Source organism: Candoia aspera, chromosome 15, assembly GCF_035149785.1.
Source record: "Candoia aspera isolate rCanAsp1 chromosome 15, rCanAsp1.hap2, whole genome shotgun sequence".
Taxonomy (NCBI): Eukaryota; Metazoa; Chordata; class Lepidosauria; order Squamata; family Boidae; genus Candoia; species Candoia aspera.
In genome coordinates, this window is record NC_086167.1 from 10,185,018 (window position 1) to 10,212,700 (window position 27,683).

General features: G+C 43.8%; 1 protein-coding gene across 1 annotated transcript; it reads left to right on the forward strand.

Annotated features, from left to right (window-relative positions):
• Nucleotides 1-1,733: 1,733 nt before the first annotated feature.
• Nucleotides 1,734-23,027, forward strand: PPM1F (protein phosphatase, Mg2+/Mn2+ dependent 1F). Its single transcript, XM_063315596.1, has 7 exons — nt 1,734-1,922; nt 9,527-9,657; nt 13,664-13,863; nt 14,471-14,659; nt 16,546-16,689; nt 18,351-18,444; nt 20,736-23,027. Exons 1-7 carry the CDS (start codon nt 1,741-1,743, stop codon nt 21,101-21,103), a joined length of 1,308 nt encoding a protein of 435 aa, XP_063171666.1. The 5' UTR covers nt 1,734-1,740; the 3' UTR covers nt 21,104-23,027.
• The last annotated feature ends 4,656 nt before the right edge of the window (nt 23,028-27,683 follow it).

A 27,683-nucleotide genomic window follows, 5' to 3' on the forward strand; every position in this document is an offset into this window, starting at 1 on the left:
TTTTGGTTAGTGCCCTTGGCATTATTGAATCCTAAATGCTGATGGGAGAGAATGTGTCAGCCTTCCCAGGTAGACCAGACAGGAAACACGATCAGATGAGCTAATTCTACTTTATTGTAAGGCTAGTCTGAAGGTACAAATTTCCCGCCATCTCCTTTACAGCCCGAGAAATTAGGGAGGGTCCCTTCTGAGCCTCTTGCCCTGTCCACTATCTAGCTGCGGGCTAAGCCCTTTCTTATCTGACCATTCCTTAGGCAGTGTCTCTGGGCCCTGTCTCCCAAGGTCTTTCCCACATACCGTTACATCACCCTCCCCTTCAGACTCATCACCCCCATCTCCTTTACAGCCCAAGAAACTAGGGAAGGTCCCTCCTGAGCCTCTTGCCCCACCCACTATCCAGCTGCGGGCTAAGCCTTCTCTTATCTGACCATTCCTTAGGCAGTGTCTCTGGGCCCTGTCTCCCAAGGTCTTTCCCACATACCATTACATCACCCTCCCCTTCAGACTCATCCCCCCTCCTGAGTTCGCAGGGAAAACTGATTGTGGGCTGTGAGAATGAAATGTAGCTTGTCTCTCCCCTCTTCTGCTGGTAACTTCCTGAGATCACATGAGGTGTCCCTTCTGAGCCTCCTGCTCTGCCCATTATGCAGCTGTGGGCTGTGCCCTCTCTTATCTCACCGTTCCCTAGGCAGCGTCTCTTCGCCCCGTCTCCCAAGGTTTTCCCACTTACCATTACAGAATGCTTATTCACACTGATGTTACGTAGTTGGGTAGTGAAACATCTGCAAGCAAACAACCAAACACTGCGTGCACCAAGGATGCCAAAATCCTAAATGCTTTTACGGGTAGTCCTCATGGAGCGACTGCCTTGTTTAACAACCATTCGCAGTTATGACAGTGATGATGAAGTAACTTTGCAACCCATCCTCCCATCGATGACCTTCGCGGGTTTGTAAAGCAAAGGAAAGCTGAAGGAAGATCATAAGCACAGTTGCAGTTCTACTTAGCGACCGCTTTGCTTCATGACTGAGTTGCTGGTCCCAACTGGGGTTGCTAAACAAGGACTGCCTGTAATGTCAGATCAGTTATGGTTTCTCAAACTTGGCACCTTTAAGACATGTGGACTTCAACTCCCAGAATTCTCCAGCCAGCATGCTGAGATACCCCAAAGGCAGTTTATTTCCTCCCTCCCTCTTTGAATCCCAGATGCAAAAAAAAAAAGTGCATGGGAGGGTGAAGCGTGGCTTTTTCTTGCATTTAAGGCTCAGTCCTGGGGGGCGGGGGGCGGGGGGCAGCCAAGACCCTTGCTTAGCACTTGTGGACACCCCAGGGTCTCCCCGCCAAAACGTTTTGCATGGGGGGGGTGGAGAAACATCGCTTCTAAGGACACCCCCGATCTCCCCTCCAAAAAAATAAGTTTGCATGGGGGGGCGGAGAAACGCGGCTGCTTCTTGCATTTAAGGACACCCGCAGGTCTCCCCTCCAAAACATTAAACAAAAAAAGTTTTGCATCATGGGGTGGAGAAACGCGGCTTCCTCCGGCACTCAGGGCGGCGGGCTGGGGCCTGCCCTCCCCTCCCCTCCCCTCCCGGGGGCAGGAAGCTCGCCCCCCTCCCCTCCCCTCCCCTCCCCGGCAGCCTCTCCCAGGGCGCGCGCGCGAGCCGAGCCCAGCCGAGCCGCGCTCAACCAGCCCGGAGAGGCGGCCGCCGCCGGCACCGGCGCCGCCCCGCTCCCTCGGCCATGGCCTGCCCGGTGGCGGCGCGCGCCTGGCTGGGCGGCCTCCTGCGCGACTTCCCCGGGCCGCTGGGCCCCGCCGAGGCGCCGCCCTGGAGCCCCGCCGCCGGGGCCAGGGCCGCCCCGCAGCGCCCGGACGAAGCGCTGGCCGAGCTGGCCGAGCTGGCTCGCGGCTTCCTGGGCCGGAGGTGAGCCGGGGCTCGGGGGAGGGCCCGGCCGGCTCCGGCGGGGCGCGGGCCGCTGGGCCGGGGGCGGCCGGGGGCGCGCGCTGCCCCGCGTCCTCCCCGGGGGAGGTGTGCATGCGTGTGCACGGGCGCCGCGCCGGGTCCCTGCCTTGCCTCGCGGAGGGGGGCGCATTGGGCGTGCTGAGCCCGGCCCCCTCTGCAAAACCCGCGGGGAAGCTGCCCGGCCGCGAGCGGCCTCGGCCCGCGCCCCGGGTTCGCGCCGCGAACCGAATTGACTCTCCTTGGGGGCTTACCGGGGGAGTGGGGGCGGCTCCGCAGCCGGCGGGGGAATCGGCCCATTTCCTGGGTGTGTAGAAGCCCCGCCGGGCGCGTTGCCTTCGGTGCTTCCGTGAACCCGTGTCCTGCATTCAGACGGGCCGCCTAACCTGGCTCCCGAATTAACTCGCGGAGTTCCTGCTCAGGCGGACACCCCAATGAGCCCCTTTGCAAAATTCGCTGGGGAAGCGTCAGGGTGTTTTCTCACTTTGCCGCCGCCTTTCGGATGCTTCGCTTGGTGACCGAATTAACTCGCTTTGGAGGCTTGCTGGGTTGGCCCAAGTTGGCCAGTGAATCAGCCCCTTTGCTGGGTTTGGATCGTGGTTAACGTGGTTCTTGCACTAAGCTGTTTTCTAAAGGTCCTGCGTTTGCCTGGGATGCCTAACCCGATTCCTGAATTACAGGTAGTCCTTGCTTAACAACCATTTCTTTAGTGATGGTTCAGACTTACGATTCTGGCTGGGCACCCGTCCTTGCAAGAACGTTGATAAAATCTTTTTGCTGCTTCTCAAGACTTTGTCAAATTTATTTCATGAGTACGATTCTCACAATTTGGGCACTTGGCAACTGGTTCGCATTTATGACCATTGCGGCATCATGTGGTCACGTGATTGCCATTTTTGACCTTCTCAGCCAGCTTCTGGCAAGCAAAATTAATGGGGGACTGCATGATTTGCTTAACAACCATGTGGTGCTCTTAACGACCGCTCCAAAAAAGGTTATGAAATTGGGTCAGATTCACTTTATGACTGCTTTGCTTAGCAACCAAAATTCTGGTCCCAGTTGTGGTCATTAAGCGAGGACTACCTGTAAACCTTGGCAGAATTTGTGGCATCAACTCACAGTACACGCAGTGCATTAACCTAGGAGGGAAAAACTACCTAACCAAGATTAACTCTAGCCAGGCTTAGTGTATTATATATAGGCTGTAGGCTTCCCCACTATGCTTTAAACCTGTGGTGGAAATGCAGCTGTGTATTGGAAAGTTGGAGTGCATGGTGCATGTGTGAACAGAGGCGGGAGGGTCACAAGTCCACGTCTGACTGGGGCTGGACACCTGTGGCTGTATTTATGAAACTCAGTTAACTGGCTTACTAAATTAGCCCAGTTGGTTTAGAGGATGAGTGGGCTTTGTGTGCATTTTGGCTTAAGGAGAGTTTGTAACTGCTGTGATGTTAGGAATGCATGTGTCACAGAAGGATCAGAGAATCATGCGCAGGGCAGTCCTTCTAGGGGTTCCTGCATGTAGAAATGAGAGTTACAAACGCTGAAAGGGCAGAATTGCGTTCATCACATGGATATTTTGGCTTTTCCCCAAATAAATACAGAGAGCATTTGTTGGTAGATGGGTTTTAGCATGGCCAGGCATTAAAGAATTGTGGAATCAGAGGATATAGGGGTTAAAAAGGACCATGGAGATCATCTAGTCTCCCCCCTGCCCAGTACAGAGACTAGATGATCTCCATGGTCCTTTTTTTCTAACCCCTGTATCCTTGTTAGAAATGAGAAGCAATGCAAGCAGAATTTGGCAGTGTTCTGATCTAGCTCCATCTTCAGCGTAGCCTCTGTGTGAATGAAGTTCTGTTGGTCAAATTTTGGGGAGAATTTTTGCACGTTTGGGCATTTGTTGACAAGATGTCCTAACCAAGTTTTTGTAATTTCCCTATGTGCAATCTTCCTCTTCCACTTGCCTATCCTTTAAATGTCCTTTCATGAAAGGAAGTGTGGGAGTAAACTGAGAACAATGGGTAGATACGTGCTTGTAAGCCGGCACCTTCCCAAAGCTCTGCCTGTAAACAGTATTTTCCGTTTTATCTCAGGGGTTCTCCAAAGGCTAATCTTGTGATTGAGAAATGCATGGTGATTGCTGGGTGACTGGCCTAAGTCACTTGGGGACATTAGTGAAAAGGACTCTGAGCTACATAGTTCGGCAAGTTGGATACGGATTCTGATCTTACTAACTGTACAGTTTTTGCCACGCGTTTATCTCACGTAGTTATTTATTAAATTTACGTAGCCGCCCATCTCACATGTGTGACTCTGGACGGCGTACGAAAAAACAAGCAAGCAGTTACAAAGCAATATAATACAGTTTAAAAAATTCAAAACCATTTAAAACAGTTAAAGGGTTTCCCTTGACATTAGGTCCAGTCGTGTCCGACTCTAGGGGGCGGTGCTCATCTCCGTTTCAAAATCGAAGAGCCGGCGTTTGTCCGTAGACACTTCCTTGGTCATGTGGCCGGCATGACTACACGGAACGCCGTTACCTTCCCGCCGAAGTGGTACCTATTGATCTACTCACATTTGCATGTTTTCGAACTGCTAGGTTGGCAGGAGCTGGGACTAGCCACGGGAGCTCACCCCGTCACGCGGATTTGAACCGCCGACCTTCCGATCGGCAAGCTCAGCAGCTCAGCGGTTTAACCCGCAGAGCCACCGCATCCCTAAAACAGTTAAAACACAGGTGTAAAGAAGACCGCAGGTGAATGGACCAACGTCCGTTCTATGGACGTTGTCTTATGTCTTTTATGATTTATTATTTACATAAATATAAATACATATTTATATATATATAAATATTTCTTTATAAACATATGTGTTTATATATAAATAAATATATATTTATATAAATATAAATAATGCGTTTATTATTACAAATAGCCTCCGGTCTAGTTCTGAAGGCGAGTTCAAATAGCATAAAGTAGGATGATTTTTACCAAATGTAGTTTTGTATACCCGACAGGTAGACCTGAACTGTTGAATGTTTGCATAATACTGAGGATTTTTTTTTAAACATTCTTTGCAAAAGGTTGAGAGCTATGACATTTTGGGGTGGGGGGTTGGAAAAGTCTTCTGGCTTCCTGGAAGAAGCGTGATCTTCTATTACAGTGTTTCTCAGCCCTGTCAACTTTAAGATGTGTGGACATCAATGTATGAAGTCCATACATCCTAAAGTTGACAAGGTTGAGAAACGCTGTTCTATTGTGTTGACCCCTTGGCTGGCAAATCGCAACAGCATGATATTCTCAAGGCATTAGTAAATAGCTTCATGTAGGACCAGGAGGCCCAATGACACCCTGATTTCTAGCTTTTCTGCCCCTTCTCCAACTTTGTTACTTACTACTACTTCAGAGTAGGTGTTTATGGATTAGCCAAAAGACCATATCCCACTCAAAACACCATGTTGCATCAAAGACAGTAAAACCAAAGAGCTGCCATGATTTTACCTCGTTAAAAGATGTTTCAGTAAGTCCACCTCCTTTGCAAGCCAGTTGGTCCTAAAAACAGTCTCTCATTTGAGCAGCTGTAATTATAAACTTGACAGTGCTTGCTAACTATGTGTGCATTTACTCCCTGAAGGAGGGAAGACAGTCTAATATTAGGGCACCAGTGAAGTGTTCTAACTAGCAATGGATTTTGATACTGGATCCTCACTGAGGCCTATAAATGAGAATCATATATAAAGTATGCAACGTCTTCTACAGCTATACGCTACATATGCACTTCCTTTCCTATATGGTATTTTCTGGAATTGACCATATTTTACTATGGTGTCCAGGAGTTTGAATCTTGCCCTAGTAAAGGCCATTTTCTGGCCCTGCATCAGATGATAGTTGAGTATTTTTCTGCTTTAAATGACCGGTTTATGTTTGATTGATTTTATTGTAATCTCTTTGTTTGATCTGAGCTGCCCAGAGGTGTCAAGAGTCGGGCAACATACAGTTTAATAAATTGTTGTTGTTGTTATACACAACAACATGAAATCAGAGCTGCCAATTCTTTAGCTGGTGTTGGCCTTCATTCGCACTGAATTCTTCCCAAGAACCTAGGATGTAGAGTCCCTCTTCTGGGGGGAGATGGGCGCTGGCAAAATTTGATAAATCAAATAAATGTCATAATGTATTGGTGTAGCATATGTGCAGGTCTGAGCAGTAATAATACTAATACTTTTGTTCTTGGCCAACCATTTTAGGAATGTATTGCTTTTGAGCAACTCTGTGCCAGTTTAAGCACTGGCATCCCAGACCTTCCCCTTGGTCTGTTGACCAACCAAAAATAGACAAGGTGATGGACCATGCAGCAACATAGTTTTAAAAAGCTGGTCTACCCAAACATAGGGCAGAGTTGTTAGTTACTAGAACTTGTGGCCCATGTTCTAGAGGATAACACGTGTCTGCAAAAGTGCCTGATTTGCTCTCTTGGCAGCCCGCTCTGCTTATGCCAGCAGAATTTGGAGATGGGGATCCATGAACGGGTAATGCAATCTTAAAATAAGCCGTTGAAAGCCAAACAAAAACCCTGAAAAAAATCAGGAAATTGCAGTTCATGTGCCTTTGTCCTTCCTCCCCCAAGTATCCTCCATAGACTAACCACTGAAGTATTTATTATATATCGCACCAATATGACATGATTCCCACATTGACCTAAAACTTTATTCTGGCTGTAATTTTATGTATTCCTCATTCAGTTCAGTGGAGCCTGTTCTAAAGGAGCGTGTGGAATGATGCTGCATGTTGACTAATCTCATGTGACTGAATTTTTGGCAAGCTTTACCGTTGAAGAGTGAAACATTTTTAGCAAGTCAAGACACAGTTTGGCCTCCTGTGCTATTTGAATGGGAAAATCACCCTACCTTGTAAACTTAGCTGGGGGCTATGCTATATTTCTTCAGCGTGGAGCAATGAACAAGACCGAATTCTGTCTTGATTTCAGCGTAAGCAAACACAGGCTGCATTCTTCAAGCAGAAATAAATTCCTGCAGTTTCAGACAGAATTTCTAGAGCCCTGTTTTGTTTCTTTTGGGGCTGTGAGCAGACATTTTTTGGCCTTTCGTGGTTGTTTTTTGCTGGTTCATTCCACCCTTTTTTTAAAAAAACACTATTATTATTATGTTGTTGTTGTAAAACTTACATATTACATTATATTGTTTTGATACGGTGGTATTGATAAGTGTGGATTAAAGATTATTAACACTCTCTTGTTTAAATAGCTTAGACCATTGAGGTTACAGAAAAAGAATTATTAGATCAATCTTAATTATGGTTTAAAATGTCAATAAGATTATTTGAGTTTTTCATCCAGAATGGAATATAACATTAAAGAACTGCTGCGGGTTGCATCAAAGTGGTTATTGTACAATAAAGGTTTCACTCTTAAGCTGATTACTTATTACTAAGATCTCCACTGTATTGTCGCTTAACGTTGGTTATGCGTATTGGAAAGAAAAAGAGAAGTTAAAGTTTGCCGATGATTAAAATACCAGTAGATACTTATTTTTATAGGATTTTGTCTCCTGAACATTGGTCAGGTTTATGTTTTCAGAAACCAACCATTATTTAGGCTGTCAGATGTAATAATTAAAGGGATACATTAAAGGTAGTGAATATGGTACGTCAAATGCTCCTGCTTTTTGGGGGCGTATCCTTCACCCCGAAAGTAAGTTAGTCTGCCTGCCTTTAAAGATCTGGGTCTCCCCCCACCCCCCAGTATTGAGTATGGGAGTGGGTGACCTGCTGGATGACTTTTTTTTTTCCTTCCAGCACTTATGCGTGTATCTGCTGTTATTTTGCATGGTGAGTTTCTAAAAAAACCCCAAACCCAATAGATAGTTCCAGTATTTATTCAACTCAAATGCTGAGCTTTATTCAACTTAAGTTGATTAAATGGAGCTTAACTGGCGGGTGCAGGACGCAGCTGGCCATGGTTGATCCAGATTAACGCTTGCAGAACTTGCTCCAACTCCCTACGTGTAATTCATGCGTTCTGTCTCTTGTAAAAGAAAACGTCTGCCCTTCAGTGCAATCTATCCCATTGAATATCACGCTTGTGGGGAGATGCAGTGTGCTTAGCACTGATTTCTTATTATCTGGAGCGGCCAGATTCTTGAGGTTTGGATTGCGTTCTTAAAGGGAAGCCAAGCCTTATCCAAGCCAAGAGAGGCATGTATCCTGTATCCTGTAGGAAATTTTGAAACGAAAAGGGAAGCTATTGTTAGCGTTCCAGTCCTGGGGTGGAATATGATTGTTAGAGAAGGAGAGAATAACAGGAAATACCAAGAATTGGCTCAGCACTGAAAATATCCCCCTTACAGTATGGAGGAAAGGGGTAAACCATTTCCAGATGGGTAAGTATGAATGATAGAATGGAATGGATTGTCTTGAGCTGTCTAGAAGAAATTGCTGTGGATTGTAATTGGCAAGAGCTGGAGGGTTGATGTGGAGTTTTACCATCAGAGCCAAAAGGGGTTGGAAGGCTGCTGTAAATATGACCCACAACCTTCATGTGATTCCCTTCTGAACATCGCTGGTGTTCCAGGAATCTTTTGAAGTACATTCCTAATCCAGATTCCGTATTGTTACTAAGCTGAAATGTGTGTAATTGAAAATAAATCGCCACTAAAGTGCACGGAATTGATGCAATCAGATCTGTTCTTGTAAAGTGGCACGTACATGGGCATAAGGAAGGTGTGTTGTATTCTCATCCTATATTCTGTGGAGTGCTTGGTGCTCTCTGAGCTTGGTGGTTGGCTTGCAGATGTTCCATTAGCCCACTAGGTAGCCTCATCAGTGCGAGGGAGTGTGGGGTTTGCTTCCTGTTTATATACAGTAGCTTTCTCCTTGGTAGGTATCCTAATCGAGGAACTACCAAGGAGAAAACCACATTCCCACCAACACTGGCAGGGCAAGCTACTGTATATAAACAGGGAGCAAAACCCCACGCTCACCAGCACTGATGATGTTCCCTAGTGGGGTAATGAAACATCTTCAAGGAAACCACCAAGCTCAGAGAGCACCAAGCACTCCACAGTCCAACCCTGAGCTACAGAGATTCTCTTGTTTGGATCCTACATTCCACTGACTGCAAACTTCAAAAGTTCACCCAGTGGGGTATCTGACTGTTCTCCTTCCAAACCATATCTTGCAAGCAACAGCACTCTGTGGTTTGCTAGCAAACAAGGGTGGAGGAACTGCCTTATACAAGGAGAGAGAAGGACACGTCAGCCCCAAGGTCATTCACATAATTGCTCAAACATGGTTTGATGTGATGTCCAAGAGAGAGAGCACCTCAGACCATGGGTGGATTTCTGCAGCCTGGTGTTGCTGAATGTGGCGGACTGCAACTCCTGTCACCTTGGCCATTGCAGGTTACCAAGTTAGGGAAAGCTAATTCAAGCTGATAAGCATCTTTGGTATTTCCCTGCTTGCCTGCAGGGAGCTTTAAAAACCCACAGAAACGTTGTTTGGCCTGTTTTCTCTCCCTACCCCTTTCACTCACCTTATCCTTTTTATTAGGAACGCACCTCCTCTTCTTGCGGCAGCCTTAATTCACGCGGCAGTCAGCGAGATGCTCCAAAGTGGCCTGGAGGATTTTAAACAACAGAACCTAGAAGAAGAGGAGGCCAGTGACCGTGAGACGTGCCACTGTAAGTGTTTTCCCTCCCGTGGTTCTAAACATGGTTCACCATCTCTAACAAAAGCTCCTTATTTTGGGTTTGACGTTGTTCATCTCTTTCTCCCTAATTCATGTAAAGTAATTCAATTTAAAATTTGTCTGTTACTCTTTATAATAAATAAAAAAGGGAGCAGTGGATAAGGCTTAGAAATACCATATGCAGGCAAAATTAGAATATGGGAACTCTATCCTAGATAATTAGCAAGTAGAAGAACAGGATAAAAATGAAGCAAACGGCTTCAGCGAACAATTTGCTTTAATCTAGCCAATTAAAAACCAGTAAGAGGAATCTACTTTTCTGGCATCGCAGCTTGAAGTTGCTCTGTTCTGGTTAACAACAGTCTTACTTCAGACGGAAAAGGGCATTTGGGAAAGGCCCACGCGAGATAATCTTGGACTGGTAGTAAGTTGATACAGATCCAGGTCTCAAATCACTGAAAATATTAAGGGAGAAGCATCCACATTTTAACAAGCCAGTGAGAAGTGGATTGGATCATGCTCAACTATAGTTTGTTTTGTGATTTATTGTATTAATAAATCAGCTAGATCGGCAGAACTCGTTAAGGCTTAAACCATGGTTTACAGACCACTGGGGCCAGGTTCACACAACCCAGTCAGAACTGAACAAGACGGGGCTTAAGGGTGATGCATGAATCTAATTGCGGTTTGAAATGGTGGTCTAAATCAGACATTGTATTCTTCTCTAACTTGAATTTGAACAGGCAAATGGAGTCCCACCTATACTGTAGAAATTGCAGTGGGGGGCAGCCTTTCTCAACCTTTTGAGCCTGGAGGAACCCTTGAAATATTTTTCAGGCCTCAGGCCTGAAGGCTCAAATACAGGCCAGAAGTTACATAATTATTATACTTGTTTCATGTGCAGGCCTGTATACATGCATGAACAGTGTTCTTAAACTAAACGTAAAGAATGAAACTTACCTCTTTAATGTGAAGTGGCTGGAATTTGAAATAATTTTTTAAATAAATCGTGATCTCCCAGGGAACCCCCAGGGACCTCTCACGGAACCTGAAGGTGCTCTGGAATCCTGGTTGAGAACCTGATGGGGGGTATAGCAAGCATGAGTTTAGGCTGATGTCTTGACATTAAAAGATTTAGCTAACAGAAATAATGGCCTTTATGGTTTTCAGTGGCATGGCAAGTTCATTGCCTCTGCCTCAGCATAACTGCAAAACAAGCTGTTACGACAACATGAATGGGAACTAGTGAGGTCATACCTAGCAGTGCATAATTTTATCGCAACAAGGCAGAGAATTGTGGCCAACATATGTTGTGATAGGAACAGCTAACCGGCTTAGTTTTCCATTTTGGCATGATAATGCCAATATATAATGTTATTACTATGCTTATGGAGAAGTAGAACTGCCCCTGAAATGAATGGGAAAGCTTTTGTGCATTTTTTGCACATTGCAGTGATAATGTGCGTTCTTTTTAAATTATTATTTATTTATTTATATTTCAAATTTAGTCACCGCCTGTCTCACACAAAGAGTGGCTCTGGGCGGCTTACAACAAAACAAGAACAAATAGTAATTAAAATGCAATAAAACAATATTCTTCAATAAAAATTATAGATGTTAAAAAGTTCTTAATTTACGGGAGCCTCTTCAGGGTGCTAACCACCCCCAGGGTCGGTTACCCCTCCTTACATCCCACATGAGATGGCAGAGCCAGGTCTTCATCCCTTTCCAGAAGGCCGGGAGAGTGGGGGCATGCCTCACCTCTGTTTTTAAATCATTATTATTAATTTTTATTGCTTTTTAAAATAATGACAGAAAAAGGAAGGTAATGCTCATTTTGGGACCACAATAGTTGCACAATCAGAACATCTGTTTTGGGTTTAATTTGTGTTTCTTGTATGCTGTTTTCCTGTGAAGTACAAAATAACAGGAAGCTATTTTATCCCAACTCCAACTTTTAATCCACACTGCTTAGTTTTGTCTACATTGCCAGGTAATGATCTTCAGGCTTTCAGGCAGGGTTCTTTTCTCAAGGTGCTGAGGTCCAAACTTTGCACACTAATGTATAGTCTTGCAGAGCTGTGGCCTTTTTTTGCATGGAAAGTCTGTATTTCAGTCTAGACTAACAGGTTGAGCATGACACAGAGTCATTGAATTCATCGCACAATACATTGAAATGCTAGATAAATGTGCATTAGATGGATGATGATTTCCTGCAACATCCTCTGGATTGCACCTGTTGGTTTTAGTATCAGTTTGTTCAGCAGTTGACAGGGTTCTGTTCTGCAAGAACGGATGTGGCTTGAAGTTAGACCCACTTGAGTGTGAAACGATGAACGCCCTTCCTCTTTCTCTTCGCTAAGACTTGGAGACAAATGACAACAGTGTGGGGGAAGACAGTCTGGCCAACACAAGTCTCCTTTACACCTAAATTATCTTGTTGCTACTGTTTTTTAACAACTAATACCTGAGCTTGTCTCTGTCCTGTTCAAGGCTTCCTCTCTAAGTGTTCTTCGTGTCAGCTTGTAAGGCTTTCGTTTGTAATGAGAATTTGAGTTTCCTCTTGTGCCTTTCTTCCAAGAATCTCAGTTTCTCTACAAGGTTCTGAAATCTGCTGGATCTTGACATGTGTATATAAAAGGGCAGGGCTTGACTGCATCACCACATTCATCATCCTGCCTTTTTTTTTTTTATGCCCACCCATGGATGCCACTGTTTATGCAATTACTTTGGGTCATTCCCCATCTGCCTCACTGGATTATGGTTAGGATGTGATTTTGGAAGTTGTCTACTTTGCTCTAAATTCCAGAAGGATACCCATCATACCACTATAGAAGATCTTGCCACGAGCTCTTCTACTTCAGCAATCTGCTGGGACATTTTCCCTCTGCATCCAAACAAAGTTAAGAAGTTGGGTCCATCTGCTGGGGAGAATGAAAAGTACATGTCCTTTAATGACATTTAAGAGCAACATAACAAAATTTTATCTTTTAGCCAGTCCCTAAGGTTTTAACGTTAGTATTACAACCCAGTACTGTCTTCGTTAAAAAACCTAAAACACTAGAGTCTTGTGGCACCATGCATCTGATAAAATAAATCAAAGTTCAAGAAAAAATTTGTAGTAATAAATGTTAGTCGTTTGGGTAGCAATATGTAAGTACCAAAAGCCATCCCTCTAGATTTTGTTGTCACATTTTACTTTAGGGTTGTGTGTCAGTGATTGTATGGTGATCTTGTGCAGCCTTACATTGGATTTCTGACTTCCTTGATTGTGAACATCAAATTTGTGTTGCCTGCTGAGTCAGATTTTCTTCCCCCCCAAGATCCATCAAGTAATTCCAAGGCTGCAGTTCAAGTTATTACTTCAAAGTTGTGTGTGCGTGCGCGTTTGAGTCAGTTTTTGACTAGTCCCTGCAGTTTTCTTGACAAGGTTTTTCAGCAGTGGTTTGCCATTGCCTCCTTCCTAGACTGAGAGAGGGGGACTGGCCCAAGGCCACCCAGCTGGCTTTGTGCCTAAGGTGGGACTAGAACTCACGGTCTCCCAGTTTCTAGCCTGGGGCCTGAACCTCTACCCCAACTTGTTGTTGTTGTTGTTGTTATTCCTTGCAGTTTTCTTGACAAGGTTTTTCAGCAGTGGTTTGCCATTGCCTCCTTCCTAGGCTGAGAGAAGGGGACTGGCCCAAGGCCACCCAGCTGGCTTTGGTCCTAATATAGGACTAGAACTCACGGTCTCCCGGTTTCTAGCCTGGTGCCTTAACCAGTATGCCAAACTGGCTCATAGATGACCCCTAAAACTAAAATAAAGCAATTGTTTTATCTAACAGGTGAGAAGTCCATGAGAGCCAGTTTGGTGTAGTGGTTAAGGCACCAGGCTAGAAACCAGGAGACCATGAGTGTTTTTATCTAAAACCTAAAATTTTTCAATTCATCAGTTAGCAAAGGAGGCAGTGGAAGTTCCGAAATACACATTTCAATGAGTTCTTTTTCTTGAATGGCAGTCTTGCAAGGTGGTCCTCTGCAACGCTCCTTCTTTAACAAACTCTTGGAGATTTGCTGCGAATGGCAGAAGGACTTACCCGCCCTGAAGCCGTCTAAGCGCTACCTTCAGATTTCTGTCCATGCAACTCGTAATACTCGACGGAAGATGGAAGATAGACACGTTTCCCTACCAGAATTTAATCAACTTTTTGGCCTGCAGGTAATTTTATAGAAGCTGGGGAGGAAACGCTGAAATAAATAGTCCTCCGTGATCTTGTGACTTACGTTTTGGGTCTGCAAATTCTGTCCTTCCTTATCTTTGTCCCCATTAACCATCCCTGATGGGATTTGGCATTTGAAAACATCCGGGGGGCCCACACATTTCTTTCCCTCCAAAAGAGTCCTACTAATTTTTAAATTTTTATTTTACACATTTTGATCCCACTGCAATCCAACGACTTGGCGGCTTACACAGAGTATAAAAACCAGTGAAAACTTCCATGGTACAGACTTTGGTAAAAATAAGAAAAACTGTACCAACCATGGCAATTAGGCCCAGGGGTATTGAAAAAACCTTGATTTCCTAAGCATGGTGGTGGAATAGAAAGATCAAGGTAGGCTGGGAATTGTTTAATGATGAGTAGGAAGGGAAGAAAGCAAATGTAATGGTGGAGTGATTGGGCTGCCAACTTCTCACCCTGCCCTCAAATGAATTGTGACCATGGAGATCCAAAAGTTTATTTGCCCAAGGACATTTCCTTGACCCTTGGCTCAACAAATCTATTTTGTGTTTTCCTTCTCTCTTTACTCATCCTTGCCATCAAAAGGATGGTTTAGATCGAGCCTATTTTGCTGTTTTTGATGGCCATGGAGGGATTGAGGCAGCTAACTATGCAGCTACCCATTTGCATGCCAACCTGGCACATCACAAGGAGCTTCTGGAAGACCCAGCAGAAGCTTTGAAAGATTCCTTCCAGAAGACAGATGAGATGTTCCTTTCAAGAGCCAGGAGAGAGGTGAGTGGGGTGGAAGGAAGGCAGGGACCAAATGCTAGTAGAATGTTAACAAAAGAGGATGTGTAAAAGTTAGCGAGTTTGGATAAATGTATTCTCCTGACAAGTGACTTTTCTGTACCGACTTTAAGTTGGTTTGGATGCATGGAGTAGATTTTAGACTTAAGAATGTGTAATCTGAAGAAATGGAAAATGTAATGGAGATGAACTTCACTCAGGGTCTGTAACAGTATGCGGGAAAGACCTTGGGAGACTGAGCAAAGAGATGCTGCCTAGGGAATGGTCAGATAAGAGACAGCTTAGCCTGCAGCTGTATAGTGGGCGGGGCAAGAGCTCAGAAGGGACCCTCCCAAGTTTCTTGGGCTGTAAAGGAGACAGAGGGAGAATTTTCCTTTCAGACTTGCAAGATTCTGTTAATGTAGCTTTACAATAAAGTAGAATTAGCTTATCTCATTGTGTTTCCTGTCTGGTCTACCTGGTAAGGCTGTCAGGGTTTGAGCTGAAGTTCTTAATTTTTTTGCACCATGGACCTCTACAAGAGTGTGCTGAAACCTTCTCAGAAAAATGTATGTAGATGCCCAAAATAAAATACATAGATATAGACTGTATTACCAAGGACACCAGTTCTGCTCAAATATAGTTATCAAAATATTAAGAATAATTCCAGTGATTTTAGAGATTGATTGAAGTTAATGAACATTTTTCGAGTCTAGAGACAATCCATTACTTTGTGGCCTACAGTAGCGATTGAACAAAAAACTACATTTCACTTAAAGGTTAGTGAAAATAATGTAATTTTTTCCCACCCAAGTCCACAGATGACCTGAAATCCATCCAGGCATTTTGAAAGCTAAGAAAGCTGGTCTAAGTTTTTGCAGATAGAGAACTATCTCTGATCAGGGTTTGGCTGATCCCATTTTCCATACTGGGCTGGGTTAGAAACTGGACTACCAAGTTAGTATAATGGGCCAGCTGATTAACAGTAACTTGCTACAGTGTTTAAGTAAGTTATTTAAATCTCCAAGGGGAAAAAAAATCAGGTTTTCGTTTGTGTAGGTCATCTGTTTCATAATCAAATAAAAGGTTTGTGAAGGTTTTCATATACTGATGGATCTGGAGTGTGCTCTGTGCATTTTATATACGAACATAATGGCAGAGGTGGTTTTGTGTGTGCATAGAATACAGTACGTTTTTTCCAGAATCTCTGTGTTAGTGATCACAGATCTGTGGTTGTTCAGCTGAAATGGAACTCACACGAGTAACAAAGATCACTTTATTGATTGTATTTGTAAAATGAATAAATTTGGAGTAAAAAGTAGGTGACTAATATTGATTGGGGCCAGGGTAGAATAACGCTTCCTTTGCATCTACCAGACTGCAGATTCAAATTGCTTCCCATAAGACTGGCTATTTTCTTGTTTTCTTTAAAAAAAAAAAAATGCTTGGTTTTGGGTACCAATTCCCGTGTGTTTTTCAGCTTTAAAACCAGAACCTCAGTAGGAAAATTGCCATGCATGAAATGGGCCTTGTGCAGAGCCTGAAATGGCACATCCAGAAAGATGAATTTTCTCATAAATATGCACAGTGTTGCAGACTTAAATATAGAAATTGAAGAAAGAGAGGAAGAAATAAATACCTGCACACAATAACGAGTTGCGTGTTTCTGTCCGAAGTGTTTAATAACTGATGAGATCTCACGGCGGGTGGTGCAAAACAGGTGGTGTAAATTCAGTGTAATCTCACATCTTTAAGAGAATATTCTTTAGCAGAATATTAATAGAATATCTGTCTTTGCAGTGTGGTTAACCAACAGGTGTCAGTTTTCCTCATGTCTTCTGTTTCATCCTTTGGGAAAAAATCTTTTCCTGCTTTTTCAAACTTGTCTACAGAAGCTACGCAGTGGCACGACAGGGGTGTCTTCTTTCATTGCTGAGGACAAACTGCATATTGCCTGGCTGGGAGACTCCCAAGTGATGCTGGTCCAGCAAGGGAAAGTCATAACTCTGATGGAACCTCATAAACCAGAACGAGAGGTAACTTGCCCTGTTCTTCAAAATTTGTGGTCTATGTTGGTTTGGGCTCCCTTTTGGTATAAAGACAGTTCACCTATTTGGAAGATCCCCGGAATGTCTAAAAAGCTTATTTCTTTCCAAGCCCTTTATTTTTTTAATTGAAGAACCCCAAAAGACCTTTCTAATCAACTGAATGTTAGAGCCACAGTGGCAAAGCATTGTGGGCCTGGTGTTGGGGAGAGAGGAAATACAGGATTCGCTTCCTGAGGTTTTTACCTCTCAGCAAAGACCTTGGAAAAGGAAATTGAGAGATGAACCTCAAGAAAACAGGTCTTTCAAAAAAAAAAAAAAAAAAAACAACCAGTAACTGTGGATGATAGAAAAAAGTGAGGGTTTTTTTTTTGTAATCATAAAGTAAGAGTTAATTTTGTAATTGTACGTCTTTGCTGCAAAGGGAATTGGAAGCTGAGATTTAAGATAAAAAGATTTTAGATAGAGATACATTTTTAGATAAATCTAAAATAAAAAGATTTATTATTTTTATTTTTTTCTGCACTTTTTTCTTTTTTTTTTTTCTTTCTTTCTTTGCTCTTTACGCTTTATTAGTTTGTGTTAGTTTTTATGTTCTTTGTAAAAAATTAATAAAATGGAAGGAAGGGAGGAAGGAAGGTTGTTCTGCCAATGTTGTTATCTGTGATGAAATACAATAAAATATCTGGGCCATTCCTGAAGACAGAATTTATATCTTAGGTGGAAATCATAAAATGAATTCGATTGGGAAGAAACCTATTGTCTTGGCTGGCTGGAATTCTGTCACTCCTGTCGGATGCTTGCTTAAGTGCCGTCCTTTGATATAAAAAAAGGATCAGATGGTTGACTTACTGATTTGTGATCTAGACCTTCTTAGATGATCAAAAAGCAGCAACCACAGTTGGGGCTCCCTGTGAAGACATGGTGGCTTCTAGGCTACCGTTTCTTGAATCACGTGTAGACGAGCGCAGAGAGAGAAAAGAAGTGAAAAGCCTTTGTAGGGAGTTCTGATCTGAGGCTTGGCAGGATTGCTGTACCTGTGTGCATTGCATTTCCATAGTGTGGCTGGATGAACCCAGGTTTTGGGTGGTTTCTAAATGGTGGGGTCTCTACCTTTGCGTACTAGGAGAAGCCAAGACTTGCTCAAAATATTAGAGCTTAAACGAGCCACCATTTCCTGCAGTGTAGAGCTCAGGAGTAACTGCCATAGGACCAAGAGGAGGTGAAGCGCATGTTTCAAAAGGGCTTTTAAAGATCTTGCTTCCCTGAACTGTATGAGAAGGTTTCAGGAGCGAGAAGACAAAAAGGGACACACACTTCTTTTTTCCATTCCCAAACCTCTCCTCTGTTGCGTTGTCCCCAGCCAAAGCTTAGGTGTGTTTGTTTCTGTCCTGACTTAAGCAAAAGACCACGCTGAGACGAAGAGATTGTCCCTAGTGTTTATTAACTGCTATAGTAGGCAGAAAGTCCTACCAAACCGAAGGAGCGTGGGAAACCCAGACAGATAAACCCCCAAAGCTCAAGGTGGGTCAGTTCTGGGTTTCTTTGAAGGACAGTTCAAAGCCTCTAAACTGCGCATGCGTTTTCCCCCCTGGATAGGGGCCCCCTCCTGCTCACCCTCCATACTCATAACGGTTTCCTTGCATACACAGGACGAGCAACAACGCATAGAAGCTTTAGGGGGCTGTGTAACGTACATGGACTGTTGGCGTGTCAACGGCACCCTGGCTGTTTCCAGAGCTATTGGTAAGCGTGTTTTGTCATAGAGCTTAGTTAATTTTCAAGATAGAATTAAAGCACAAAATACAGAATATAGAACAGATCGAATACAAGTCTAAAAACGGAACAAGAGAAACTAAAACAGCGCAAGAATAGACAGAAAAACATATAAGGCAGGTGGCTTCTGGCCTTCTCCATCACAGATATAAGAGTACATAAGAGTTAATCCCTTGCTATTAATTAAACATTCAGTAACATTATTTCTCTAAAATGAAACCATTTAATCATCAAAACCCGAAATCAAAACTTCATTTTTTTGCGTTACAAGCAAATAGTCCAAGAGCAGCTTCCAAATAGAAACAAATCCAGTTACTGTATTTTCTCGTATCAGTGCTGTCAGTTTAGCCATTTGCACCAATTCCATTCACTTAATCATCCAATCCTCCATTGAGGGAATTTGTACTTCCTTCCATCTTTCAGCTTGTAAGAGTCTTGCTGCTGTTAGGCAAGCGTGGTTTGTAAAGCTAGTTGGCCAGTGTGTGTTTGTTGAAAATCGTTAGCTCAAATAAGACAGCCAGCGCATCAGTGCAACGGGAGGTCTATCTCCCGTTGCAGCTTTGCACCTCTGATCAAGCAGGGTTGATTCCAATTGTTGGCCTCCACAAGTAGAAACTTTACAAAGAACTCATTTATGTAACGCTTAGAAAACCCAGCGACAGCAAAGCTAAGTTTGCTGTTGGCGTGTCAACGGCACCCTGGCTGTTTCCAGAGCTATTGGTAAGCGTGTTTTGTCATAGAGCTTTATTAATTTTCAAGATAGAATTAAAACACAAAGTACAGAATATAGAACTGTGTATATATAAAAAAAGCAAAGCTAAGGGTTTTTTTTTTTTTTTTTTTGGAAGAAACATATGAAGAATGAGACTATTAAAAAACAAAATGAAACAGCCAGTCGTATCCTAATTTTACTAGGCCGCCTGTTTTTAATATTAACAGAAACAGCATCTTCTAATCTTGGCACGTCGGCTGGCATTGAGGCACCTACATTAAGAATTGCCCTGTACGGTGCATTGCCATAGTAACCCGAACCTGACAGTGCGCATTAAAGAATAAAGTTCTTGCAGTTCGCTCCCGAAGGATCTGCAGTGGTATTTTTAATATTTTAAATAGACGGGCAGAAGTGTGCATTAATATCTGTGGCTAACAGTTCTTCCTTTTAGCTCAGACTGGTAGGTATATGAACATTCTGAAATGGGTCGTTATAACCTTGTTTTCACATCTGTATGTGGAAAGTTATAGGGAGCCCTTTGCTTATTACGCATATGCTTAACAGGCTCATTGTAGAGGGCAGGGGGAATGGCCTTGAAGGACAGGAGGAAGAGGCACTGCCGAGTCAACGGTCAGATAAGAGGGGCTTGAGCCCGGGCCAAGAAAGGAACGTGAGAAAACGTCTCAGACAAGCCCCTCCCCGGTTCATACAAAGATAAAGGGAAGGAGGGGGAAGCACATATAGTAACAACTGTTACTATAGATGTTACAATAAAAGTCCTGACCTATAAGGCATTGGTTTCTTCGACTGGTCTACCTTGTTGGGCTGACACTCATCCATTTCCAAGCAGCATGGCCAGTGGTTTCATTTTAAACAAAGGGAAGCATTAGTGTCCTGGTTTAAGCAAAGACCACACCGAGACAAGGAGGAAGTCTCTAGTGTTTTATTTAACTGCTATAATAGACAGAAAATCCTACCAAACTGAAGAAGTGTGGGAAAACCCAGACAGATAAACCCCAAAACTCAAGGCAGGTCTGTTCTGGGTTTCTTTGAATGACAGCTCAAAGTCTCTAAACCACGCACGCGTTTTCCCCCCTGGATAGGGGCCTCCTCCTGCTCACCATCCATACTCATGACAATTAGGCATGGTTTACCTTGTGGGGAGAAAGGCCCCACATCTGCCATGTGTCCCATGGCAGACCAGAGGCAGTTTATTATAAGGGGGCCCAAGCTGTGGTTGCTGATTTTCTCCCAGAGAAGCAAATGCTGCTTCCTTCCATCGCTTGAGATATGGAAAGAGGCCGGAACAGATGCAAAACCCAGCAGAATAGGGGGAGAATGCCTAGACTTTTTTTCCCCTAGTTTCAGTACTTCTGTCCAGTCCCTCAGAAGCGCAACAAACACTCTTGGGCATCAGGCTAAGGTGATAATGCAGTGTGTTGTTGTTTCCCACTGGTCCAAAGGGTTGTGGGCTGTTTGACAGAAAGGAATTGGAGCCTGCGCTCCTTCTGTGAATACTTACCTCCTCCTCTCTCTCTCTCTCTCTCAGGGGATCTATTGCAAAAGCCTTACATCTCCGGCTGTGCGGATAGCGTGTCGTTTGAGCTGACGGGGGCAGAAGATTACATCCTCCTTGCCTGTGACGGATTCTTCGATACCATCCAGCCTGTTGAGGTGGTGGACCATGTTCTAGAGCACTTAATGCAAAACCAAGGAGATGGCCTTCAGACGGCGGAGAGGCTGGTGGCTGTGGCAAAACAGAGTGGCTCTACCGACAACATCACTGTCCTGGTAGTGTTTCTCCGTGAGCCCAAGGACATCATCGCCGACTGTCTCAGAAACCCCAAAAGCTGCCCTGTGGATGATGGTGCGGCAGGGTCCCTGTTTAGCATCTTCGGCCCCGGAGCAAACCATTGAAAGAGCGTTGCGCTCTAAAAGCAACGTCCACAGCCCAACGCCCAACGCCCAAATGTAAGCAAGTTTTTAAAAACTCTTCTACACTGGAAAAAGGAAAGGTGTTCCTGGATTGGATGCTTGGGTTTGGCATTGAAAAGGAAGTCCGTCCGGTTCTTCCCTAACCCAAGGCCGTGCCTGGGTCGTACAACCTCAGGCTACAGCTGAAGGAGGAGTATGATAGAAAGTCCAGCCTTGTGTTGAAGAAATCACCAGGAGGAGATAGGGCAATCTTACGTTCTCACTGGCTTGGTGTTCTACGGGAAGGGTTGGGGGTTTAAATGGAAAAGGTGTCAGTCAGGCTGAAGTGATAGAGCTTAAGCCGATCTGTGAAAAATAGGGTTCAGACGAGCTGGTGGTTGAAGGCCTCACTTCTTGAGAAGTTGTGTGGCGTGCTCACATCTCTTTGTCTCGGGAGAGAGCCGAAGGTGCATTTAAGTGAATCACTTAGCAGGCCTCGTTGGAAGACACTTAGTGTCAGACTGGAAGGGGGCTGCGTCGGGGTATTTTTGAAATTACCATTTAATAAGCTGTGGCTTATTTCTGCAGAGCAATTCAGTATTAAATCCAGGATTGGGATGTCATCCATCTTGGGGTGAATGAAAGACTCAGATTGGGCTTTTGTAGACCAAAGAAAATGTTAGCCAAGAATGTCAGCTATGAGGTTTAAGAAAAGGAAGTAGATAAGGAAGGGATAAGAATCTACTGCCCCCTCCCCCATCCCCAATTATTTAATGTATCAAACCTGCATCAAACTCATGCGTGGTCAGACAGTACCATAAGCTAAGCTGAGATAACATAAGTTACAGTCAAATTGCCAAACACGGTTTTTGCATCATTGTCACCTCTATCATTCTGCACAGTGTTCAAAGATGTTCTTTAGGATATACAGGTTTTATTTTTTTGATCAAATTAAAAAAGATGTTCTGAGTATCCGCAACTTTCAGTGAACCATATATTAAGTATTTTAGTGTTTTATTATTTGTATACTGGCCTGTATCTTCAGCCTTTTAAAAAAAATTCTCCCAGAAGTTTATTTGAATCATATTTTTAGATGTACGTGTTTACTATTATTTATCACTGGTATTTGAAACGGGCGGCTCTCAGATGCCATTAGGCTGCTGATAAAGGGGTAGGATTACTTTTGCTATCATATTCTGTAGGCTGCATTTTAGCTTTTATCTTTGTAGGAATTTATTTCAGACATTTAAACACTGCTCAAGCACTGGAGGCTTTTTTAAATGTATGTTGAGATCTCTGTAATTCAGGAATGCTTTCACTGCAAACGAGGGGAACGACTGGAAACTTTCCAAAACGGAAGAGGCTTTGAATTAAATGAAACAATCTGCTATTCCTTTAGCCGGGCACTGTTACAGAAAACACACTTTTTGAGATCTGTTGGTTTAAACTTGAATCTGGTAATACAGGTAGTCCTTGACTTACAACCACAATTGGGACTGGAACGTCCGTTGCTAAGCAAGGTGGTGGTTAAGTGAGTTGTGCCTGATTTTATGACCTTTTTGCCGTGGTGGTTAAGCGAATCACAGCAGTCGTTAAGCGAATCCGGCTTCCCCCATTGACTTTGCTTGTTGGAAGCTGGCTGGGAAGGTTGCAAATGGCAATCAGGTAACCCCGGAATGCTGCAGCCGCCGTAAGTGTGAGCTGGTTGCCAAGCGCCTAAATTTTGATCATGTGACCGCAGGGACGCTGCAATGGTCATAAATGCAATGACTGGTTGTAAGTCACTTTTTTCTGCGCCATCGTAACTAGCTTCTTGTAGTCTCCCTAACTTCTTTTTCTCCTGCCAGGAGTACATCCGATGCACCTATTTCTGATTTGAAACTACCCATCATTTTCACTGCATCTGAAGTTGGGGAGCCTGTTGGTTTAAACCAGTGTTTCTCAACCTTGGCAGCTTGAAGATGTGTGGACTCCAGCTGGAGTCCACACATCTTCAAGCTGCCAAGGTTGAGAAACACTGGTTTAAACTGTGATTTGTTAACAAGTAGGATCATAGAGCAGGGGAAGGGAGTGGAGGATCAGGCCACAGTGCAGTATGAACTAAAATTATTCTGATCAAGTTTCTCTAGAAACCCTGGTAATGAGTTTCTTCCTGCTGGTGGAAGTACCATCACAATAATTTGGTGAACTTCAACTAGAGACCCACAAATCAGCCTCTGCCGGCTGTAAGGTCGATGAAAGCAATTTTCATACGGCTTTCTTGAAACACCGATTGTGTCTCGAGCAGCAGGAGCGACTACAGAATGTAGGAAGAAAAGCTTAACATACAGTTAATATATTCTAATAGAGCCAGTTTGGTGTAGCGGTGAAGGCGTCGGATTAGAAACCGGAGACCGTGAGTTCTAGTTTTGCCTTAGGCACAAAGCTGGATGACCTTGGGCCAGTCACCTCCTCTCAGCCCCAGGAAGGAGGCAGTAGCAAACCACTTCTGAAAAACCTTGCCAAGAAAACTGCAGGCGGTCTCTGAGAGTTGGACATGATTGAACGGATAAAAATGTAATAATATATTCTAATAGCGTTTTATCTGAACCAGATTGCTTGCTTTGCTTTGTTGCTTGCCCATCAGTTGGAGGCTGAAGATGGAACTTGTAGCTGTTTTCCAGTTTCTGTCTTGTTTGGACATGACAGGCCTTGATGTAATCCACCCTTGTTCTTCTGGGTGAACTGCTGATTGCTCAGCTCTTGCAAACATACTGTTCTGTAGCTGTCATCAATCCCAGGATAATGGCAACCCAGCCCTTCTGGAAGGGAACAGATTGGAGAAGAGCACTGTATCCTGTCCTACCGGTGGGAAGAGCCAAGCCAAAACACTTGGGCAGTGCCCTCTGGCGTGCGGCTCCTGAACAATGCTTGCTGCTTTCTGTGATTGTAGCTGGAGACCCCAGGATCTTCGTTCACAAAACAGGTCTTCATGATCCACTCCTTCTTTGGCTCCTCCTCAATCCGTTTGGATTCGTGGATGGTGCTCAGACATCTCATAAAGCTATCACACAGTTTGGTTGCTATCACAGTAACCTGTGGTTGAACAAACCATAGCTTAGTGCAGTGGGTGACCCAGCCACTGCCGGTGTGATTGGTACAGAAGATTGGTCAATATGTCATTCCCCCAATCCAGCCAAGATACGTGGTTGTGACATGGGCACGATCGCACTTCTGCTGCTCAAGGACCAGAACTTGTTAGGGTACAAGGTGAACATCTGGAAGATGTCAGTATCAGTCTGTTGCCCACCGCCTTCAATTTTTGGACAAAACCATTTCTTTTCAAGAAGTATCCTGATCGAAGGATGCATTTCAGTGAAGGATGCTACTTACCAAGCTCTTCCACTTGGGGAAAAAAAGTTAGAATCCATTTTTCACTCTACTGTGCTTTTCCAGACGGGGACCACCTTCTTTGGACTGGGACTTTTGGAAAAATATCTGGGATGGCCCTTCCCATCCTCACTGAAATGGGATGGCAAGCTGAAGTCTGGCGGTTTGAACAGTTGGCTTGCAGACTTAGAGATTTTTCACCACCACCACCTTTTCACTATGGTGGAGAAAAGATTAGCCATGCCCAGTCTTACATGAGACTACAGGACAGACCAGAAATCTCGCTGCTGTAAAGAAGGAGAAATTTTCGAGAGAAAGATGTTTCCATCGTGGCTTGCTAATCGGTTTGACATGCAGCATTTTGCAGAACATTTCAGAAAGCAAGGGAATGAGCAGCACCATTTTTAGAACCACGGGGGATGGAAACTTTAAGTAAATCCACCCTCTAACGGCGATGGAGCGAGAGGGAGGGATGAGAAAGCATTTAAGAATTATTAGTGCCTGGAGGAGGAATGGAAAAGCTGCAGATGCCCGTTTCTTTTAGAAAGATGCAAAAGTTCTGGAAGATGGTCTAAGCTGGCTAGCTGAGAGAGTAAGAAGTGTTCCAGATTTATTTGTGATGGGTTAGTTGGTTGATTTTCTGGTATTGTTTTTCTTCTTGGCAGATAACCGTCTGCCCCGCACACCTGCTGCTGTGGGGAAATTTTCTCCAGGTTGCCGGGGCCGCAGACTTGACAGAATGAATAACTGGATTGTTTCTGCAGAGCTGGCAGCTGAGATGGTTAATTAGGAAGCCATGATTTAATAATTGACACTTAATAGAACTCAAAAGTAGGACAGGACGTTCCGTCGTCTTTTTTTTTTTTTTTTTTTAATGTGATGGGAATCTTTGTTGTAAGAGTTCTGCACAGTTGCAGAAGGGCCTTGTTTGAAATGGTCTTCTCTCTTGGGCTTGTCTTCTGAGGCTGATGCCTTTACTTCACGAGACCATGTTGGTTTTCCGTCCACAAGTCAAGTGAGATTATGGGCAACTCTTTCCCAGAAGGGTCCCATTTGGGGAGATAGAGAGAGCTGACCCCACCATTTTGCAGAATGCAGTCTAGGTCTCTCAATCAGAGTGACATGGGTCTGACTCTGATCTCACATGGTAACTATATTTGAATAGGTTTACACCAGAAAATAGCACAACAACATCATGCTTGCTTCGTTGCTCGTTGTCAATGGTTTTCAGAAGGACCTTTGATGTTGCATGAAGTCCTTTTCGTCATGGACATGTAGGCACCTAGAATTCCATCCTGTCCTTCTGGAATTAGAGAAGCTGTAGTGCTTCTGTTCTCAGAGGGCTATCTGGGCTGACAAGGCGGGCTTCAAGGACCAGAGTGAAGGCCTATGGTTCAACAATGGCACCATCATTAAGCCCACCGCTGTCCACCTTTCTCTCTCTCCCCCCTCCCCCAAGAAACCAGGAGTAAACTAAAAGAGCAAGGAGCATCTACTCTCCCTTTGGGAACAGCAGTGAAATCTGGCTGAAAGCAGAGAATGAAGAGGAGATGGCAGTGAAGAAGTAGGGGTGTGTTGTGTGGATAATTCTGGAGCTGGCAGTCCTTCTGTGGCAAATAGAGTGTAGGCGGATGTATTGTGGGATACGCAGTGCATGCTTCAGTTCAGTTTAACATCTGTCCTCCCCATTGGTTGCCATTTGAAAAGGACTTAAGATTTTGGGTCAGGATTTTCTATTTAACTGCAGTGTCATCAGGTATACCCCTTTTGGGAGTATTTATCACTCACCTGCTTTCCCTCCTTTGGGCAAAGAATTTCTCTTGGGGAGCTTAACATCGAAGTCTTTGGATTCTTGCGTCTTACAATTTGAGAAAAAAAAATTTTGAGCTTCCTTTGATTTTACACCTTAAGGAAGGAGATGAGAGATCATCAGGCAAGGTAGAAGAACTATTGTCCTTGAAGGCTTGGGTGGTTGATATTTTGGGCAGTGGGAAAAGATGCCATCTTCCCTGGCCCACAAAACTTAAGTCAGGAGCAATTTAAGGAACCAGAAGGGTCTCTGGGGTTTTTTTTTGTTGTTGAACAAACTCCAAGGTGTTCCCAGACTGGCAAAAGTCATGTTGTGTCCAACCCATCATTTCAACCACAGCGGATTATTGTGGAGGAAAACTGGAAGAAGCCATGGAGAGATTTGGAAGATTTGCAAATTGAAGATAATGTCTAGGTGCAAGGAAATCTCTGCAAATGCAGGAAAAGTCCTTTTCTGGAAGTCCCTTAGTATGCCTGCTTGGGAATTCTGCTGTCTGCAAATGTCTTAGCAAACAAATCTACCTACTTCCTCAGTTTATCTGCTGATAGACCATGGGGCACATTCATCTTTTGCTTGGGAAGGAAATAGCTGATGAGTAGAAAGATACTCGCAGAAGAATGCATCTAATATTTTTACATATGCTCATATCCTATTATACAACTAAATGCTTGATCATTGTCTATTTTTAACAAAACAAAAAGATAAACATACGTGCAGTATATGCAGTTCAAATTGCTAAGTTGTCCTCAAAATATTGATTACATAGAGAAAGAAGGAAGAATTCTTACATAATTGACTGAGAATAGGTGTTCTTCCAGCCTCGAAGACCCAATTCGAAAAGCAAAGTACCCATTTCTGTTCTGTTCTTATTTTCCAAGCCATTGGTATCTAATTCAAAAGAATCCAAGCATTTACAGGAACCAGCAAATGAGGTTAATGTGAAGTGACTCCCCATCATAGCATGTGAGCTCCTGCGAACCAGTGTTGCCATTCAAATATTGTTTAGTATGTATATGTACAATTACCGTCCTGATACGGTAGATATTGATACTTAAGGTGACTGCATTCATGGTCCAAATATGTCATATTCCATTGTACCTCTTAGCACGTGTTGAAAAGTCTACATGGAAAGTACAGCTCGTAAATGGTTATTTTATCCATTGTCACATATATAATTTGCCATTCTGCTTAGATAAGCACTCAAAGCAATATATATAAGTATAGAGATAAGCTTTTGCTGTGGCAGCATTATCATATACATATTTTGTTGCAAGAATACACACAAACACACACCCATCCATTCATCCATCCCCCCAGTGTTAGGGGAGGGAGGGAGAGAGGGAGATAGATAGATTAGATAGATAGATAGATAGATAGATAGATAGATAGATAGATAGATAGATA